The sequence below is a fragment of the Haplochromis burtoni genome, unplaced genomic scaffold (genome assembly GCF_018398535.1).
Source record: "Haplochromis burtoni strain Fernald_Lab_line unplaced genomic scaffold, NCSU_Asbu1 Contig_544, whole genome shotgun sequence".
Lineage (NCBI taxonomy): Eukaryota > Metazoa > Chordata > Actinopteri > Cichliformes > Cichlidae > Haplochromis > Haplochromis burtoni.
The window spans coordinates 294,396-314,278 of NW_024582905.1; the positions used below are offsets into that span (position 1 = coordinate 294,396).

Below are 19,883 nucleotides of genomic sequence, written 5' to 3' on the forward strand. Positions count from 1 at the left end.
CAAAGTGATGTTATTGTAGTCCACCACATGTGCTGACAAAGTTTCTCAAAGGTCTAGAGGCAGTTCCATTAATGGATCTATTAAACTAGAAAACCTCAGTCACTGACTTTCCGCTGTGAATGAAGGAATAAGAGCCAGAGGCCACTACTAAAGATAAATCCCTTAATCCTTTAAAGGTCTGTCCGACCTACTTTTTCCCAAGGTACTGATTTTTATCCAGAGGAGAGAAAATACATTGTCACTTTAGCCAAAGCAATATATGTTTAAAAGTATGCATTTCATTCTGTTTATTCAAACACAACCCCAGGACATCATGTAACCGAATGTTGCATAATTGGTGAGATACCTGGAAGAGTTTCCAAAAATCGTTGTCAGCGTAAGTCTAAGGGTGCAGTTGAAACTATCTGAAGCTTAAAGGCCAACAAATAAGGAACATTCATCCAGTCACCTGATGCTACAAACATTATGTTAAAAACAAAGTTCTTTAACACAATTTTTACATCTGTGCTTCTCACCTGTACTGAGCCTGGAAGTGTTCGTGGACAAAACTGTTTCGCCCTCGAGGTTGCTGTATGCTGGCTACACTGGGACTGGAAGCATGATCCAATGGACTTGCCCCCTGTAAACATGGAGAAGACAAAAAAGAACTGAAAACTGTTCTATAACGTATAATGTTAAATAACCATACTTCCTTATGACATTATTACAAACGACACTGAACACCAGTTTCTGAATGCTGTATCATTCACTTCGATTTTAAGAAGCATCCCATCTACAACACAGTGCATTTAGTCTGTTCAAATTGAGAGTAGCTATCACTAGCACAGGAATACATAAATAAGCTTCATACAAAAGGTAAAACTCGATGCCAGGATACAAAGTGTCTCCGGTGTTACTTCATCAACACCGACAGATGCTGATGCAAAGCAGAGGGGAAAAGTAACCAAATTCAATGGCAGCTACGGGTAGTACAGAAGATGCATTTTCCCTGCCTTATTATTGTTATGTATCTCTAGGAACGAGTAAAATGAGTCAAGAATCATTCACATGCATTGTAAGTGGCTACATTAAACTACAAGATGATCAAAATGATTAGATGAAGAGAGATGAAGAAAGAGTGAGACAAAAATTAAGAATCAATCCTATAATGGGTGCAGTCATAAAATATTTGAGCAGGAAATATCTATTGAAGAGAATCAAAGTTTAAATGGTTAACCACAAAACAGTCAACACAGACTAGAGTCACAGGAATATTTGAGGATGTCAAACATCCTCAGTGTCACGCTGATGTCTGCTGAATAAACTAAATAGCAGCAATACTCCCACATGCTGTGTCATACATAGCAGGAGGGCAGAAAGACTTCAAAGATAAACAAAAGTATAAAAGAATGATGCCAATAAATAAAAGATCACAGCAACAGATTTCTGCATTTCCATTGTGTGTAACTATTCTTAAAAACGTAGCTAACATTGGGTGGTAATGGCGGACTTAACACACAAAAGAAATCCCAGGTCTGCAAGTACATTTACTTCTATTCAGGAGTTATGCACGCTGGTGTCAGTTTGCTTTGAACGAGCAAGGAGAGAAATGCTGACGTGTTTTTATTGCTGCTGTGCTAACCACTGAGGAGGACCCTACAGATCCCTCCGACAGTACATCAGTAGCATTCTAAAAAGTTTGCATGACAAGGCTAATTTTCAGAAACCAAACTTTACTTGCAAAAGTATATCTGTGAAGGTTCTCAGTCATCCAGGTCATCGTAGTCAAAGGAGCTTGCAAAGAAAAGCGTCTGGACTTCTTTAAGTTGCTTGAAGATGTTTCACCTCTCATCCGAGAAGCTTCTTCAGTTCTAAGGTCAAATGGTGAGGGGATACTCCCACTAGGTTTATATCTGGGACTCTCCACCATTTGACCTTAGAACTGAAGAAGCTTCTCGGATGAGAGGTGAAACGTCTTCAAGCAACTTAAAGAAGTCCAGACGCTTTTCTTTGCAAGCTCCTTTGACTTGCAAAAGTACATTGTCCTTTAATTCTTAAAGAAGTTACATTCTTTCTTTACACTGTATTTCACTATAAGAACACTTACACAGATATTTTCATTCATTTCATCTAGTCTGTTTACCACTTTGTGATGTAAATGATGGTAATTGTTTTGTTTATTCAGGATCATGTTTCAAATCTTTCCTTATGAGAAATCATTAAGTGCTACACACATGCTAATTAGACAACACAGTGCCGTAGTTTAAACCCTCAAGCGAATCAAACATTAAGCAGCAAACAAAGTCAGAGTCCACTGAGAAATGAGACTTTCTGCACCCGGTCTTGGGCCATGTGAAATAATGACAATCCAACTTTGATGAAGCTTTTCTTTTGTTCAAACAAAATCCAATCATCGCTGCTCTCACTCTGAACAATGGGCAGCTTTTGGCATCTTTGAAAACTTTTTTCAAGGATGGCTCTTTTCCTGAATATTTAATGAGGCACAAGCACAAAGCCCAGGAAGCATGTGTGGCAGTTTGTGTTTTTAAAATCCATCTCAGCCCTATTTTTAGACGTGGCCTTGTCTCTACTTTCATGTTTGTCTATTAAGTGGATAAGAACTTCATCCTTTGACTTACTGCAATATGTAATTGCAACATCTCAGTATCTTTGAAAGGTGTCTTGCTATAAAGGAAAACCACCAAGTAACTTTTTCAATTCAAGTAAGCAGTAACAGAAAGTGATGTGTACACAGTAGTCAAATGTGCCTTTACTTCTGAGTCAAGCTTTAAAACATATCAGTTCTAATGGACAGCTTAGAAGGGGAGTTGTAAAGATAGGAAAGGTGACTCAACAGAACCTGGACACCACATTTTTTCCAGGTTTGCACCTTAAACCTTACGTAATATTTAACAGCACAAAATTGAAAGTCAACTTAGATATCTTTGGGACTCTAAGTTCCACAAACAACAGAGGTTTATTTCAGTTTTTCCTGAACATAAAATACTGTTAAAGAAATAATTTTTTTAAAAATATTAATACTCTATAATTCACATATGAATCATCTCTCTTGGCATATCCCAAGCTAGGCTGTGACTGACTCCCCTTTTCAGAATTTTGTCCTCTCTTTTTTCCCCTTGCATCTCTTTTCTTGAGGACAATGGAGAACAATCCTCACACCCTTAGAGACAGACTAGATTACAAATATCGCCATGGAAACAGTGGCCTCATTCCCCTCAATGAACATGATGGAATGGGGAACTTTTTTATTAGCTACAGCGTGCCCTAAAAATAGAGAAAAAAATGCAGTGATTGTGAAAGTTTAGACTGATACCAATGGTTAAAATAGCAATTTGGCTTATAGTGTCTTACTGATATTTTGTTTTCTGTTTGTTTGCTTGGTTTGTTTAGTTAGAGCAGTTTTTCTACCTTATATGTGAAAGAAATTAATACGTGTTCATTGTGGAAAAAATAATAGCATTGACAGTATTATGATACTGCCTTTTAATGATCACAAATTAAAAATTAAAAGTTTATCAGACTTAATCCCAGATATAAGAAACACTGGAGATAATAGAAAACTTAACTAGTGTAAGAATATTTTTCACCAACACAGTGATTCCCATGGAGCTATTAGCTGAAAACACTGTATCTCAGCACGGTGTGCAGCATGTCCTCAACAAAATTTGAGGAAAGTTATGTCCTTGAGGAATTGGAAAAACATCTATCAAAGACTGGATTCATCTGACGCTTTAACTGATCATCATTCATCCATCAGAAATGGCCTCAGTTGAAGGCTAGCTATCAAGATGTCATTCTTAAGGAAGGGAAATAGGTAGAATACCAAATTACAAAAGAACTGGACTGAAAATCAGTGGCAACAGACCTTTTGGAGTGATTAATCCAAATTGGAATTTTTCTTTCAGATTATTGTCAATATATACAGAGGAGGTCAGGAGTGAGGTACAACTGTAAGGGTCTACAGCAGGGGTGCCCAATCCCGGTCCTCGAGAGCTACCGTCCTGCAGCTTTTAGATGCATCCCTACTCCAACACAGCTGAATCAAATGGTTTGATTACCTCTTCAGCATGCCATCGTGTTTGGCAAAGGCCTGATAACAAGCCATTCATTTGATTCAGCTGTGTTGGAGTAGGGATGCATCTAAAAGCTGCAGGACGGTAGCTCTCGAGGACCGGGATTGGGCACCCCTGGTCTACAGTCATCTGTAAAACACAATGAATGCTCTGTCATGACTATAATCTTGATAGAGAAGGCAAAAGGCAGCCGACATCCAAAGAAGAGCTTTGAATTTCCTCCAAAAGGCCTGAAGAGCTGTTTCTAAAGACTATTTAAAGAAATGACAAGAAAGCTCTAAGAGTCTAAAAGTCTAAGAGCATTAAGGCTGTGAAGAATTAAGGTGGTATTAACAATATTGGCTTTCAAGCTCGTTAGAATTGTGAAACTCTGTTTTTGTCTTATGTATTGTATTTGCATGTATGCAGATTTCTGCATGTCCATTTCCAATTTCTTTGCAAAACATATAGACATGGGAGAGAGCTGAAAGCATTTGCATAGTACTGTTCACTGGACATAGCATATCAAGGGCTTTTTCTCAGAGAAAGCACGACTCCCAAAATGATAAAATATTTCATTCTCAATTTTGGATTCATCCTTCCAAATTCTTCTGCATGTCGAATATTTATAATATTCAGGGTCACGGTGGAACAGGTGACTATTTCAGCTGTCATACGGCGAGGGACAGGGGAGACCCTGGACAAGCGAACTGTCTGTCACAGAACCCACACAGAGACAGACAAAAATTCAAACTCATTCACAGCTAATTCAGACTTAGAAATGAACTTAACATGCATATAATACATGATTTACTTCTAACAGTTAACGAAAGGCAAATTCAAAACTTTTGCAGTTCACCCATAGTGCAGGAACCATTCTGGATTCTTCATTATTCAATTTAACTAAGAATACAGCGCACACCAAGAATATAAACAGTTCATTATAAAGTTAACTTAAGTGTGTCAAACAAACATAACAGGAAAAAAATATGATCAAAACTGACTTTGATACTTAATTCTCGATGCATTAATAAATCAAACCACCGCATTTCAAAAGGCATCTCTCACCAGAATCAGGTCAACAACCTCTTAGCCAGACCCAAGATTGGTAAACAGATGCCAAGAATGAGACAAAACTGCTCATATGCACACTTAACACCTTTAAGACACATATGCACATGCATACAGAATATTCCGCAGATGCAAACAATAGGATAGACAAAGAAAAAGAACACTGAGACTCCACCGCTTCTTTATTTAGCACCAAGGGAATAATGAATACCACCACAATGTTGTTCCAGCTCTGCTATGGTCTGCCAAAAATAGATGCGGGGGCCGGCCGCAGCAATAACAAGTGAATACTAATATTCAGAGGCAGTAAGCTGTTCAATTGTCACACTGGGTATAATCCAAAAAACCCTCCTAATGCTAACAGATCTAGGCCATATTCAGCTGCCTCCTGTTGCTTGAGGGCGAAATTACCAGCGGCATCATGCTCCTGGCAATATAATTGATTTCTAAGATTTACATATCAGCCGGGTTTCAGAACTCAGCATGCTCGGGCTTATATAGCTGTACTTATTTTGTTCTCTAAATGACTGTAGCGTTGAACTGTACACAAGCTACTTAAAGAAGAAAAAAAAGCAAGCAGAGCAATGAGGAGGTAGAAAGAAGTTTAAAAAATGTCAACCAGAGCAAGTAACTTAGCAAAAGTTGGGAGGTGGTATTAAATGGCTCTGCTGCTTCTCTTAGAGTTGGGAATAGGCATATTTTGGCCATGCCAATGGGTTTAGTCAGTTTCATTTTTACTTTTTTTCTGCACAAGCAGCCAGGTGTTATAGCCAGTCGATTAAAGCACGAAGAACTGATGTAAAGTGTACGTGCCAAAAGCCTGGTGGACTCGTAGCAATGGGCTGAGAGATTAGGACACAAATAACTTTGACAATAAAAACTTTAGTTTTTAGCAATGAGTGATGAAATTGAGTTTGGTGTTTCCATTAGACCAGTCCTCTAAAATCAAGAGCTTTTTTAGCTTTGGCAGCAAAAGCTATTCCCAGCATACTGAGGAAATGTTTCTGAGGTGCAAAAAGAGCCACGGTCACTTTGAAAAGAACACTGTGTCCTTCATCTCTTTTGTTCTCCCTTTTTTCTTTTTGTTTACTCCTGCTCTGAGCAAGGAGAGGTCAAAGAGGTACGCATCACAATCATCAGCCGAGCTAAGCACTATCGCATCACAGGAGCAGCAAACCCAACAGGACTCAGGGGTATTGTGTGCTCACATGAAGGCTCACCAGGAGCTGTGCACACAAACCCCCACCCATAAAAAAAAAATCACGGGTAGAAGAGCACGCAGATAAACTTCAAGCCAACCATTGTATTGTCTAATTAGATAAGTCATGCTTGAGCTTTGTCACCTTTAAACTGATTATACTGTTGATAACACAAGACACAACTACATTACTGCATGTCACCGAATCTTCTACGGGGTTCCTCTGAGGTATAAAACAATGCAGTGCTAAAGTAAACATTTGCACAAGTCTTCATCTGTTTGATATTGGTAGTCATTCAACTTCACTCACACCTAGAGAAACCACCTGGTGGTGAGTGGGTGCTTGTGAGCATAGCCAGCGTGATATACTTACAGCTAAGTAAAAACAAGAGCAGACTGTTGCTTTGACTGTCGTGGGATTCTGCATGGCTGCATCGTAACTATATTCCCACCTACAGCTTTCATGTGCTGCTCTCTTCCCATCCCGCCTGCCTTCACCTACTGCATCACTGCAGGGCATCACAACATGCACAATTTGGCACAGATACTGAAACACTCCAGTGTTATATCAACTGTCAAAAAAAAAGCCATCTGAAATTCTTCAGAAGATCTAAGCAAGTAAAAGGTTTTCGAAGGAAAAGGAACAAAATCTGTGGCGTATACACAAGTGTGCTATCTTTATCCCATCAGGACTCTCCTACTGCACAGTTTGAAACAAGATTAAAATGCCTTTGCAAAGACATGCTCTCAATTGTGAAAGCACAGAGGCCACGGAGAATGAAAATAAGAATGACGAAATATGAGCAATGAAGTATAACCCTAATCTGACAGTGCGCACTGGAGTATGAAATATTCCTCAGGAGTAAAAATTCTCACTGATGTGGGCAAATCTTAACAAGGTAGCAAGTCACAGTGATGCGTACGACCATCCCGCAACTCATACACATCATGACAACCATGACAATCAGAGAGGAACAACACGGATACTTGATTGCTGTCTTTCCTGTGACCCAAGATGTCCTGGTCTTCCCCCAAACTTTGCTCGGTTGAATCTCACCTCTGTTGGCACTCAGCTCTGTATGATCACTGAAGCATTTCTGCAGTGTAGCCACTCTAAATCTCTTTGGCCCTGTGCCCCCTTTGTCTGCTGGCAGAAGCACAGCTTCCCTTCAGAGATCTTCACACTCCAATCCCTACATGAAAACATATGCTGTTATCAAAGCCATGCTGATTCCCCGTGGCATGCATTCATGCGTGATGTTTGAGGGAGTCTGAAGCAGAGGGGAGTGAGTAGAAGTTTGACTTAATGTGTGTGGCTGTATATTTGAAGGTGTGTGTGCGTGTGTGTGTGTGTGTGTGTGTGTGTGCGTGTGTGTGTGTATGTGTTTGCAGTTGTACGTACAGTACGTGCAGGCTTAGAGATCTGAAATCACTGTGATAATGGGAAATAGGAGGTTCGATCCTATCCAAGAATCAAACAGGTGGTGTTTAGTGTGCGGTTAGGCTGTTGGTATAGCGACAAAACAAGACAAGAACAAACCAGCAGAGACGTTTTAGCCATGAGGTAGAGAGACTAAATAATAACCCAAAAGACTTCAGATTTCAGCCTTGACACTGACAGGTGGTGTGTTTCTGCTCTCGGCTTAAAATTATGACTGTGATAAGAAACTTCTGAACAGGCAGCTTAGGTAACCCAGCCACTGGCCAAAATCTTCAAGGGGCCACAAGATAAATGCTTTGGCAATGAGCCTTACAAAGCAATTTAAGTATGTTTTTAAATATGTAAAATATGCTGGCAGTAGTTTAATATAATTATTACTGAGGAAAAGGTGAAGCAAGGTCAATGTGCAAACAATATTTTACAGTTTTCATGTACTTTCATTAGGTACACCTGTTCAACCGCCCTATAATGCAAATCTATAATCAGTCAATCACATGGTATTCTGTGCATTTAGGGCTGAAGGCATGGTCTAGACGACCTGATGATGTTCAAACTGAGCATCCAAATGTGGAAGAAAACTAACTGAAGTGACTTTGAACATGGCATGTTTGCTGATGTGAGTGTTTCAGAAACTGCTTATCGGCTGGAATTTACAGAGAACAGTACGAGAAAGAGCAAATATCCAATGAGCATCAGTTTTCTGGGTGAAAATACCTTGTTGATGGCAGAGGTCAGAGAAAAATGGCCAGTTGTTTGAGAGGCAACAGTGACCACTTGATACAACTAAGATAGACAAAAAAGCATCTCTGAGTGGAAAATGGGCTACAGCAGCAGAAGACCACACCAGTGTCGCTCCTGTCAGCTGAGAATAGAATATTGAATAACAATAATAATAATAGAAGATTGGAAAATCATTGCATGGCCTAATGAGTATTGATATTTGCTGCATCATTCCAGATTTGATGGAAACAACAAGAAAGCCTAGATCTATGCTTTCTGCTGGAGTTTGTTGCTTACCATGCCCTTTATAACCAGCGAACGCCCTTCTTCTGATGGCAGCTTCCAGTACGATGATGCAACACCTCAAATCATCTCAAACAGGTTTCTTGAATATGACAATAAGTTCACTGTACTCTGTACACTGTATTCAGAGTCAGTGGCCAACAAATCTCACGCAAGTGTGCAACGCTATCATGTCAATATGGACCAAAATCTGTGAGGAATGTTTCCAGCACCTTGTTGACCAGTGTACATCAACACAGCTCAAATGTAGAGCCCACTCAAAGGCCATGTGCCGCAGTCAGTTTTGATGAAGAAATGCAGTAGAGAACCGGGAACTGTAGAGTTACACGACGCAGACTGCAGAATATGATTCAACATAGACGACATCAGGTGCATATAATAAACACCAACATGTCATTATTACATGACTACTAAGATTTAAATGTGTTTCTTCAAGCTACATGTACTGCTGTAAAAAAAATATCTGTTGCTTTATAGAAAAATACTGATTTACCGTCAGAATTTCACTTAAATACTGAAACTGCATCAAACATTACAGTATATTTTCATACATCCAGACTATATCAAGTTGTTTTTTTCTTAATCATTTAACATATCCTACTCTTTTCACTTTATTTTTTCAATCCTCTAAGCCTAACAATTTCAGAGAGAGAGAGAAAGAGAGGGGTATAATCACTATGTTCTTTTATTGAATCCTTTCACAGCAGCTGAGGAGAGAAACATGTTTTATTTTGTTTTGTTTTGTTCTTATTTATTACGACCAAAAATAAACAGTATCCAACCAAAGACGCTGACTCAGTTATCATCTGAAACCACATTTCTAATCAACCGGCGGGCTCAAGGGGCTTAACACAGTCACCTTGACTGCCAGTAACAGCTCTGATTCATCTCCTACATACCCGACGAATGCTTACTCACACATACACAAATAATTCTCATGTGCGCAAACATGCACATAGCAGATAATACGAAATACTAACAATATACAATAAATACACTTTTCTGTGTTTTCTTTGCGTGAATTGAAATCGTTTGTGATCGCAAGCTCACGCTCTGGTTGCCTTTCGCGTGGCCTCTCATACACACTAACAGGCGTGCAGTATTTAGAAGCTGTGCTCGGGCATGGTCATAATAGCTTTTAGTGCCTAAATGCGCCTAAAGTTTGTGTCGCCAAAGGATGAGTGGCAACATTCATTGAGGTGAAAAAACCCACAAAATTCTGACAGCAGGCCATGAGTGACACTGGCATAGAAGTGGGAATGAATCCGAGTTGAGATGCTGCCATGGCTCTTCTTCCAAATGTGTTTCCACCTCAGAGAGGCAAAGCATGATCCTGCCAAATTCAGCCAGGCTGACCAGAAGTGTAATCTCTTCCAGCCATGCCCACGGCTCAAATGATGAAGGCCTGAAGAAATTCTCATGATAAAACCTGGCAAACGAAGCCTTCAGGTGATGCAAAGCCAGCTGTGACTGCAGTGGCTCTGATGCTCTATGGTGTACCAGAGAAATGTGACACTACCCACAGGAATATATACTGTAACATTTCCGTATCTTTTCCACACAGTTTCTGTTGGTTTTATTTTTAAATTAAATTTACACTCAACATAAAATTAAACCATAAAAACACAAGATTTTTTACTGGTTTTACCGTTTATAGAAATATTCATTTTATGTTCAAGTGTCCTGCTGCAAGAAGTAGTTGATCCCATTAGCCCACTCATGAGTGACAACGAATGTGACTGCTGCAGAAGTCAACTTACCCAGTGTGGCCAAAATTTAGAAACTGCCAGGCAACTCTGATCAGTTATCTGTGCTAGGAAATGGGCTGCCTGCTGTGTGTGGTAGCATTCTGAATTTAGTACGTTGCATAACATGCTGACGTGATGTTTCTTAGAAAATTAGACATGGCATCTGAGGAGTGTGCGTTCACAGGTACAAATAAAAAGGAAACATGTATCTCAAAATAATTATTCCTCTTGTTATAAAAGATGCCATAGAAAAGAAAGAAGCAGGACCCAAAGAAAATAAAATGCGTGGACCTTGGACACAACCTTCAAAATAAAATATTCATTTCTGACTCAACAGAAAAAAAGATTATCTTTTAAAGAACAGCTTGGAATATAATGACTATATCATGATGTACATTTTCAATATACAGCCTTGAAATCAAAAGTCACATTTTAACAGCTGTGTAATTTTATTTTCTAAACTCTGCTCACTATTTTATAAAGAGTTAAGATACCTTTCGACATGTGTGTTGTGGACGAGTTTCTCTTCGTAAGTTTTACAGTGTTTTGAGAACATTTTATAGGAGCTGAAGTGGCCACACTTTAACTCCTGGTCACAGCTTGATGATTTCGGTCTCCAGCAGGAAGAGATGATGTCTCCCACTGAGCGTGTGAATTAGGGAAGCCAGTGTTGACATACTGTAGCTGCTGGTTGCTTCTGAACACAGCCAGATCCACTCTCGTCTTTCACAGAAAGGCTGCCAGTTGAATGGCAGTCATTCCAGCACAGGGCAGGTTTTAACAAAAGTATGTTTGTACGTTTGTCAACACAATTGGAGAACTAGAACTTTGCTGATTTAATTGCACTTTGTAATCAAAAAGCTTCTGATAGAAAATCAAGCAGTGTCTACACAGTGTCTGCAAGCTTTTCTCAAAGTAGCAGAATGTAAAGCCAACATGACTGAACAAGGTCAATAAGAGATGGATGTTTTCATTACATTCTTTAAAAACTCAATGAATAAAAGCAATGCTATTAACCTCATGAGCCTGCCTTACTCTTACTGTACCATTAGCTTTTGCTCTTTCATGGTCTACCTGTGGATTTAGAAATCAGCTGGTTGTGATATGAATTTCATTACATTCATACAGAAATGCTGCACTGAGGCGATCTGTTGTGATGCACTGCACAGGGGGATATGCTGTGACAGTCCACCAGCCTACCAATGTGCCTGGTTTGTCCATGTATGCCAGTAACTCGCTGTGGCCAAGTGGCGAGTGAGACCCAAAACATATACCCAAAGCAACCCAGGGGTTTATTGAAGCAAAGAACTGGAATATTCTTGAATGTCTGAGTCAGTCATCTGATCTTAACCAAATTGAGCATGCATTTCACTTGTTGAAGGCGAAACCTTGGACAGAAAGGCCCAAAGACAAACAGCAACTAAAAGCCGCTGCAGTAAAAGCCTGGCAGAGCATTAAAAAAGAGGTAGCCCAGCATGTGGAGATGTCCATGAGTTCAAGACTTCAAGCTGTCATTGCCAGCAAAGGGTTTTCAACCAAGTATTATTAGAAATTAACATTTTATTTTCAGTTATTTAATTTGTCCAATTACTTTTGAGCTTCTGAAATGAAGGGGTCGTGTTAAAAAAAAATCCTATAGTTCCTCACATTTTTGTGAAATCTTTTTGTTCAGCCTACTGAATTAAAGCTGAAAGTCTGAGCATCTGAGTTGTTTCATTTTAAACTCATTGTGGTAATGTGCAGAACCAAAAGGTTGTTTTTGTCCAAATATATATGGAACTAACTGTATCCTCAGGACAAAATGCAGAAACCACCACCTGACGCCACAGTTGGTCAGATTCCAAACACAAGCCTCCATATTTTAATACAGTGCAATTTAATTATATTTATATAGCGCCAAACCACAACAATAGTCACGTCAAGCTGCTTTATATTATAAGGTAAAGACCCTACAATAATACAGAGAAAACCCCAACAATCAGAAGACCCCATGTGAGCAAGCACTTGATGACAACAGGAAGGAAAAACTCCTTTTTAACAGGAAGAAAGCTCCCACAGAATCGCATCAAGCAAACTAACAACAATTGCTTTACAATCTGGAAACTGGTACCTAAGTTAGTGAGGTCAAGTGAGGTCAAGCTTAAATGACATGAATGAAATGACAGCCATATTTTGCTGGTGACAAAACTGAACAGGAAACCACATTATCATTTTTACGTTGAAGTGTACCAGGAACTTGGTGTGATTAAAGGGAGTGGGAGGGGAGAAATTTCTAGAGAAGAATGCGATTGAGACACCGACAGAGCAACATAGGGACCGAGTCAGAGAGGCAGAAGGGATGTGGTCCAGAGCAGGGGAGGAATGAAAGAAATGCTGTCCATGCATTAAACCAGCTGACTCACCTCTATTCTTTCAGCTACAGCTAATTCGGCCTATTCAAAGCTAGCTTATGGTAACAAGGCAATCTGGGAGATAATGCTGGAAACCACTGGCATTGTTAACCCCACTTCCCCCTGTATTTCTCTGCTCTCTTCTCACCACCTTTGTCCACTCTCACTTCCTCTCTTTACTGGCACTTTCTTTTCACATTAAATTTCGAGTCCACAGCAACAAATAAATATGCCCACGCTGTTCTGTGCTTTCTTTGAACAAAACAATTGCCCTTTCACTTGTGTTTCTTTATGATTCTGGATCACAAAGCCACACGCAAACAGCTGCACATGAACTTCTTCTGATCGTAGTCCTATCCCACAAGAACCCTGCGTGTATCCACTTGATTTCATGCAGTGCAGCAAGACCCGCCACTCTTTGGCTGTTACTATGGGGATGCCAGCTGGGCCAAAACAAAGGCAGAACAGAAAACGAGCAGCCTGAGACAAGAGGCACTGGCAGAGCTCTGACAGCCAAATCAGCCTTGGCTTTATAAGCTAGAACCACCTATCACCACCTAGAAGTATCCTGAAAGAAAAGTCACAACACTTCTGATGCCAACTTTGTGAATAAAGTCAACAAAGCCAAACAGAAAATATAAACAAATAAGACATAGAGATTTGAATTTCAGTTTCATATAGAGGTGATGTTCTCAAAAGCTCCTTTATTGATTTTAAAAACCAACACAGCAGCAACTTCAGAGAAATATTCCAGAGGCCTTTCAACGTGTCTCTGTGTAGGAATCAGTGTTTTATGGATAGAATTCCAGAAAAAGCCACTAAAACTGTCAGCTGAATCTGCCATCTTATTACTCTTACCTGCACATGGAAATGTAAAATAGAAATAAAAAAAAATACAAGTAAGCGCAAATAAATATTATTATATAAATATTATAAATATGACATTGCTTATAATTGTGTCACTGTGCCACCCAGCTAATGGTTTGGCTGCAAAATGGTAAAGGGGGTGTGATAAAAGGGCTACAGGTGTTCATGTTATGACTTGTCAACTAAACACTTAACTGTTGGCGAAGCGAGAAACTGTGACTCCAGACCAAAAACAGGCCCAAATATGAGTAGTGAAGATCGGCAGAACTGAAGCTAATTATCAGTGGGTCTGTGTTGAAGGTTGCTTGTCTAATGATACCTGAGATTCATGCTTCCCCATGTAGCTGGTAGCCAAACTCTTACATGAGCAGTGCCAAACTCCAACAACCCTAGGTTGTCGTCAAATATAAGCTCATTGCTTAATAGCACATTTAATAGAGCTTAAAGATCTGCAAGATCTTCAACTTTTTGCAGATGATGTGAGTCTGTTGGCTTCATCAGGTGGTGGAGTGGCTAGCAGCCAAGTGTGAAGTGGCAGGAATGAGAATCAGCAACTCCAATTCTGGGGGCCATGGTCCTCAGCCAGAAAAGGTTGGAGTGCCCTACTCGAGTTATTGCCCCAAGTGGAAGAGTTTAAGAATCATAAGCGTCTTGTTCATGAGTGCAAGGAGAGGGCAGCAGGAGACTGACAGATGGATTGGTGCATCCCTGCAGCTGCAGTGATGCGGACGCTGTGCTGGACTGTCGTGGTTAAGAGAGAGCTGAGCGTAAAAGCAAAGCTCTCGATTTACTGGTTGATCTATGTCCCTACCCTCACCTATGGTCACAGGTTTTGGGTAGTGACCAAAAGAACAAGATCATGGATACAAGCGGCAGAAATGAGATTTCTCAGAGAGGTGGCTGGCCTCTAATTTTATGATAGGGTGAGGAGTTCGGGCATCTGGGAGGGGCTCAGAGCCGCTACTCCTCCACATCAAAAGGAGCAAGTTGCGGCAGTTCGGCATCTGACAAGGATGCCTCCTGGGTGCCTTCTGGGTCAGATGTTAAAAGCATGTTCCACCGGGAGAAGGCCCCAGGCCAGACCCAGGACGCCTTGGTGTTTTCCCGGACAAGCTGGAGAAGGTGGCCAATGAGATGGAGGCCTGGGCTTCTCTGCTTAGGCTTTTGCCCCCACGACCTGGTGCCAGATAAGCTGATGGATGGTTGGATGGATGCTTAATAGCAAGAGTGGTTAAGTGACCATCATAGTAGGTTTTTTTTGTTGTTGTTTTGGTTTTTCTTTAAGATTTAGGCTTTAACAATTTTGACTAAAATGCTGCAAAATTATCAGCAATTGACAGAGTTCTTGGTTTTTTAACTACTGTAAAATAATATGTGGATAGTACATTTCATGCATTACTTTGTATTTTTGCCATTCTAGCAAATAATAATGCTGCCATCACCGATTAAAATGCTTCTGTTTTTTGAGCCATGCAAAGTCAGTGCCTCTTTTTAAACCCTTTATCCTTCTGGAAAATCTGCCACACTGGCACATTAGCACTTAAGCTGCAGTAAAACCAACAGGAAACACACACACACACACACACACACACACACACACACACACACACTGAGCTACAATCAAAAGTGTCACACTACTCAAAACAAGCTGAGGGACTAAATATCTATATTATTTTAAGCCTCGGAACTATGCCAAGATTATTTATAATTATGTTTTTAATCAAATACAAATCAGTTATTTTGTATTATTTATTTTCATTCTTCATTGGATATTATGATAAATGATTTGAACTTAAGCAAGATATAAATATTTCATTAGCGTTTCAGGCCATTGAGGACAATGACAAACACTAAAGAGCTGGTGAGACAGGAACAGGTCAGACTGCATCACAGAGACGGGTCCTGTTCAACAGGCGCACAGGTGTCAGGAAGAGACAACCATATAAGGACGCCAAGAATCTGAAGGTGGGTGTGGTGGAAGTGAACAAACGTGAACGTTGAACCTCTAGTTTACACTTTGCTTACTTGAATATCATCAACAAAAAGTATATTCACATGTTCCTTCAGTTTGCATAGCCACCAGCAAGACCAGTTTTCAGGAACAAACACTGCTTCATGCAGAAGACAACACAAGGCAGTAAGCATTAAAAAATGTTGCAGGAACTCATTGGAGGATTTACGACTGAATGATTATTCTTCCTGGCTTCCTGTTACCTTCCTGACATTTTACAAGTGAATAACAGCCCACAGGTATCTGTATCTTCTTATGAATAACTAGGCAAAAAACACATGAGATCTGGTACCATAATCAACAGAGCTAATTTTGCACCTTTCATGCAATTTACCCTATGATTAAACCTGCTGAGTAATTTTCAATAGCCAAAAGGCATTCTGACAAGAGACAAATGTACTGCACTTCAGAAAATAACTAATTGCAGGGTGTAATAAAATTACCACCTTGCGGTTATATACCTCCACCAATTAGTCAAGTTTACATCCATATTTAACGTCAAAGGATGCCATTTTCTGTAACAAACTGTAACAAATTTAAGAATATAAGGTTATATAAGTAAAAATAAACTAAAATAACATGATTAGGTTTTCTTGTTCTAGTTGTGGAGTATGAAGTAGCTGACAGTATGTTATTTTATACATCCTAAAAAGTGTTATACATGAGCAAGTCACTGCCAAATGTGTTCTGTGAGGTCAAAATGACCTTTGACCACCAAATTCTAACCCTGCGTGAGTCTAAATCATTTAGTGACAAATTTGAGGATATTCCCTCGAGGTGTTCGTAAAACTCTGTGTTCACAGCAACAAAAAAGTAGTGCAAAGGACATCTGCCTTCAGCCATGGCTGTCAACACTGTAGAGACATAAAAACTGGTCTGCAGTAGCTGGTGACCTATTAGTGTCCCCTCCTCCAAAAATAATACACTACACTATACCCTACAAAATATCCTAAGTCCTACAAATCTCTCTCTACTTTCCACTTGCTGTCTGTTTGACTTCCTTGCCTTCTAGTTGAGTACAGAACAAGTTTATCAGCTGCTCTTGAACATCTAAAAAAAAAAAAAAGGATTTCCTTTGAAATATTAATAGATTTGATTAAATGTTTCCAAACAAATGTTGTGAATATGTAATTCACATAGTCAAACTCATTAAAAGCGTTTTGCAGTAAATGCCTAACAGCAGGTTGGTGCCAGTGTCTATAATTTACTCGTAAATACTGATAGGAGGACTGACAGGAGAACTGACCGTAGAACGTAGCATGAACAAGTTCTGAAATAGAAAGTACGCCCGTCAAAACTTAAAAAGAAAAACAAAAGAGAGTTACAGAAAGCGGCAAGTAAAAGAGGGCTAGCAAGCCACATCTCTGTCCTGTTGACTCCTTTAAAAAATAGGGAAGTTTTAAAAGCTCTGTTGAAAGCTTTTCCACGCTGTGTCACACATTAACACTCCCAGAAGTGATGCCTGTAGGTCACGAAGGAAGGACAGGAGGCGGTCAGCAGGATGTATCTGCGGCAATCTCCCGAGCACGAATCAATCGCTGGGCTAACATTGCTGCCACTTATAGATCTCCTCTGTGTCTGTCTCTGTCTCCCTCTCTCTGTGACTGTTTTACCCCCTGAGAGGACATTTTTAATTTTTCATAACCTCCTGTAGCATGGCATTTCAGTCACAGCACTCCTCTGTAGGAGTGCTCTGCGGATAAAGGTAGAGGCAGATTTCTATTTTTTACAAGTCCAGCCAACTTCATAGTAGTTATCTGCATGGCAGTCACACCATTGCTACTAAAGATATCATTTTCAGCTGTGCTGGAGTTGGTAAAGTTTGGCTTAAGGGTGAATCACTTTTGGATAGATGTTCTTTAAAGAATAATATACAGTCAATACCTGACAGTTCTCCTCTAACTTATTTAACTTTCTTGTCTTTCTTCCCAGACTATGACTCTAAAAGTCAATACGTGCCAAATCATACTTGATTTAAATCTAACCACTGATCTTGTGCACCTTTGAACTCATTATAGAGCTGCTGCAATTTTTATTCGTTAGTGATTAGGGTGGGTGGTGAGTGAAGATTATGTTGATCTGTTCAAAAAGGCTCTGTGTAAAGTGACATGCACCACAGTTCGGGACATTTCTGCTGAGCAGTCTCGCTCAGACGCATCAGGACATTAGAGCAGAATATCCCTGTGACAGTAAAAACTCCTGACCTGGTGTTCTTGGCCACTATTTACTTTTCGCTGAAAGCTGCTGTTTAGTCTGTGGGTTAAAGCTGGAGACCCTTCTCTCACACTAGTGATGATCAGAAACATCAGTGTCAGAATTTACAGTCTCCAAAAGAGCAATTTAAGAAATATCAGTCTGGATCTGGGCTGAAGGTGCATGAGAAGATACTCTTGGAAGAGAGGCTGGTTAGAGGGCACCTGGCTAAATAGAAAGAAGCTTCTGGTCCCTCCAAGAGGCATTTGTTTGTTAAACTGCCCCTCACAGAAAGTCGCAGTGCCAAGGGGTGAACTGGTGAAAAGTTGTACCTGTACATGAGCTGTGTTAGAGTTTTGCTACTTTTTTTCTTCTTCATTTCTCTTGTTAGCTTTAGTTTTCTTCACCATTGCACAGTAAATATGCTGTAAAAATCCACTGCCGTGAAGAAAATAGGCAAATAAAAAAGAAACTAGACTCTTGAACAGTGTTTAAGGGCCCCCTTCTTTCTACCTTTACCAATCGGTCAACTGTCACAGCTGCTTTTAGCAAAAATCCCTCCTTAAACCTCTACAGAAGCCGCTTGCACAGCAAGTAAACAGCTTGTTAGGTGGCATTACAGAACATTGTCAAAACATTGCTTAGTGGCTTGAAAATAGCTCTGATGGTTTTTGTTTCCAGACTGTTTTCATCACCTTTATCAGCTGAACTTCTGTTGCAGCCTTGTGGTATAAAGCTAGCAGCTACAACAGTGGCATCCTGCTGCTTCAGAAAACACTTGCTTAAAATAAGACACTGTGTTCAAACAAATAAACAGAAAAATGCTCAAATATGGATCGTTTCTGACCTTATCTCTCTGCGGGGTCTCATCTCTGTTCTTAACTCTGAAACTCTCGCAGAAAATCCCAACCTTCTCCGTTACCGCTCTCAGCACTGGACATATGTAATAGTGTCCTCAGGCTTTTCTTCCTTGCTTTGTTTCCTTTCTGCGAACTCTCCCACAGCCATGCATACTACGAAAGTTCTCAAGACTCAATTCACAAGAAAAAAAACAAAAAAAGTACTTCGACTCATAAGCTCTAGTGGGTATAGTGCTAATGTTCCTCCTTCTTATTCTCTTTCACTTTACATCCTCTTTCTTGTAATTTGCTTCGGTGAATTTTTGAGGGATGATGCAATGAATTAAATTAAAACAGAGGAAGGTTGTCTTAAATTTCAAGGCTAACACAAAAGTATAGGTGACGTATTGATCAGTTCAGGCTTGATACAAAGGAATACCAAAGCGCTGTCAGAGCCGGGCAGTGGAAATCAGGCCAAAGTAAAAATGGGAATTGTGGCTGTGGGTATTCACCTCAATACCCACAGCCACACAAGCCCAGCCCAAAAAAATCTGCATTATGTCTCTTTAGAGTTTCAGAGAGTGTATGAAGAGGGTGGGCGGTGGTGGATGGGTGACAGGGCACGATAAGGCTTACTCATTCATCCATCCCTCACTAGCTACTAGATCAAGATATTACGTCAGGAAAGAGGCTTAAAAAGACATTTGAACATTGGAGGTGAATTATGAATGAAGCCGTGGCAAGAAAGAGAAGGCAAAAAGATATGTGGAGAAATATTTCAAAGACCGGAGGTCTCCACCCCCCCCTCATGTAAATCCTATTAGAGTGGTAGGATAGCAAAGTCGGATTAGCTGACCTAGTCCATTCGGTCCAGACTGCTTCACACTGATAAAACACATCACTCTCAGATACACTGCTACACAGAGGTTCCTGCATCTTACTTACAGATGTACAGCCTCAGTGTTGTGAAGGCCTTAACAAGCCAACAGGATCCAACACGGCAACAACATGCTGCGAGAGTTCTTTTCAACATCAAACATTTACCCCCCC

At 40.1% G+C, this 19,883-nt stretch overlaps 1 protein-coding gene across 1 annotated transcript in view; it reads right to left on the reverse strand.

Moving 5' to 3' along the window:
* Positions 1-19,883, reverse strand: part of usp43a (ubiquitin specific peptidase 43a) — a 125,172-nt gene that overhangs the window by 86,953 nt on the left and 18,336 nt on the right. Inside the window, exon 3 of the mRNA XM_042214292.1 lies at positions 516-619. Coding sequence (XP_042070226.1) covers positions 516-619 — 104 coding nt within the window. The remainder of the gene's footprint in view (positions 1-515; positions 620-19,883) is intronic.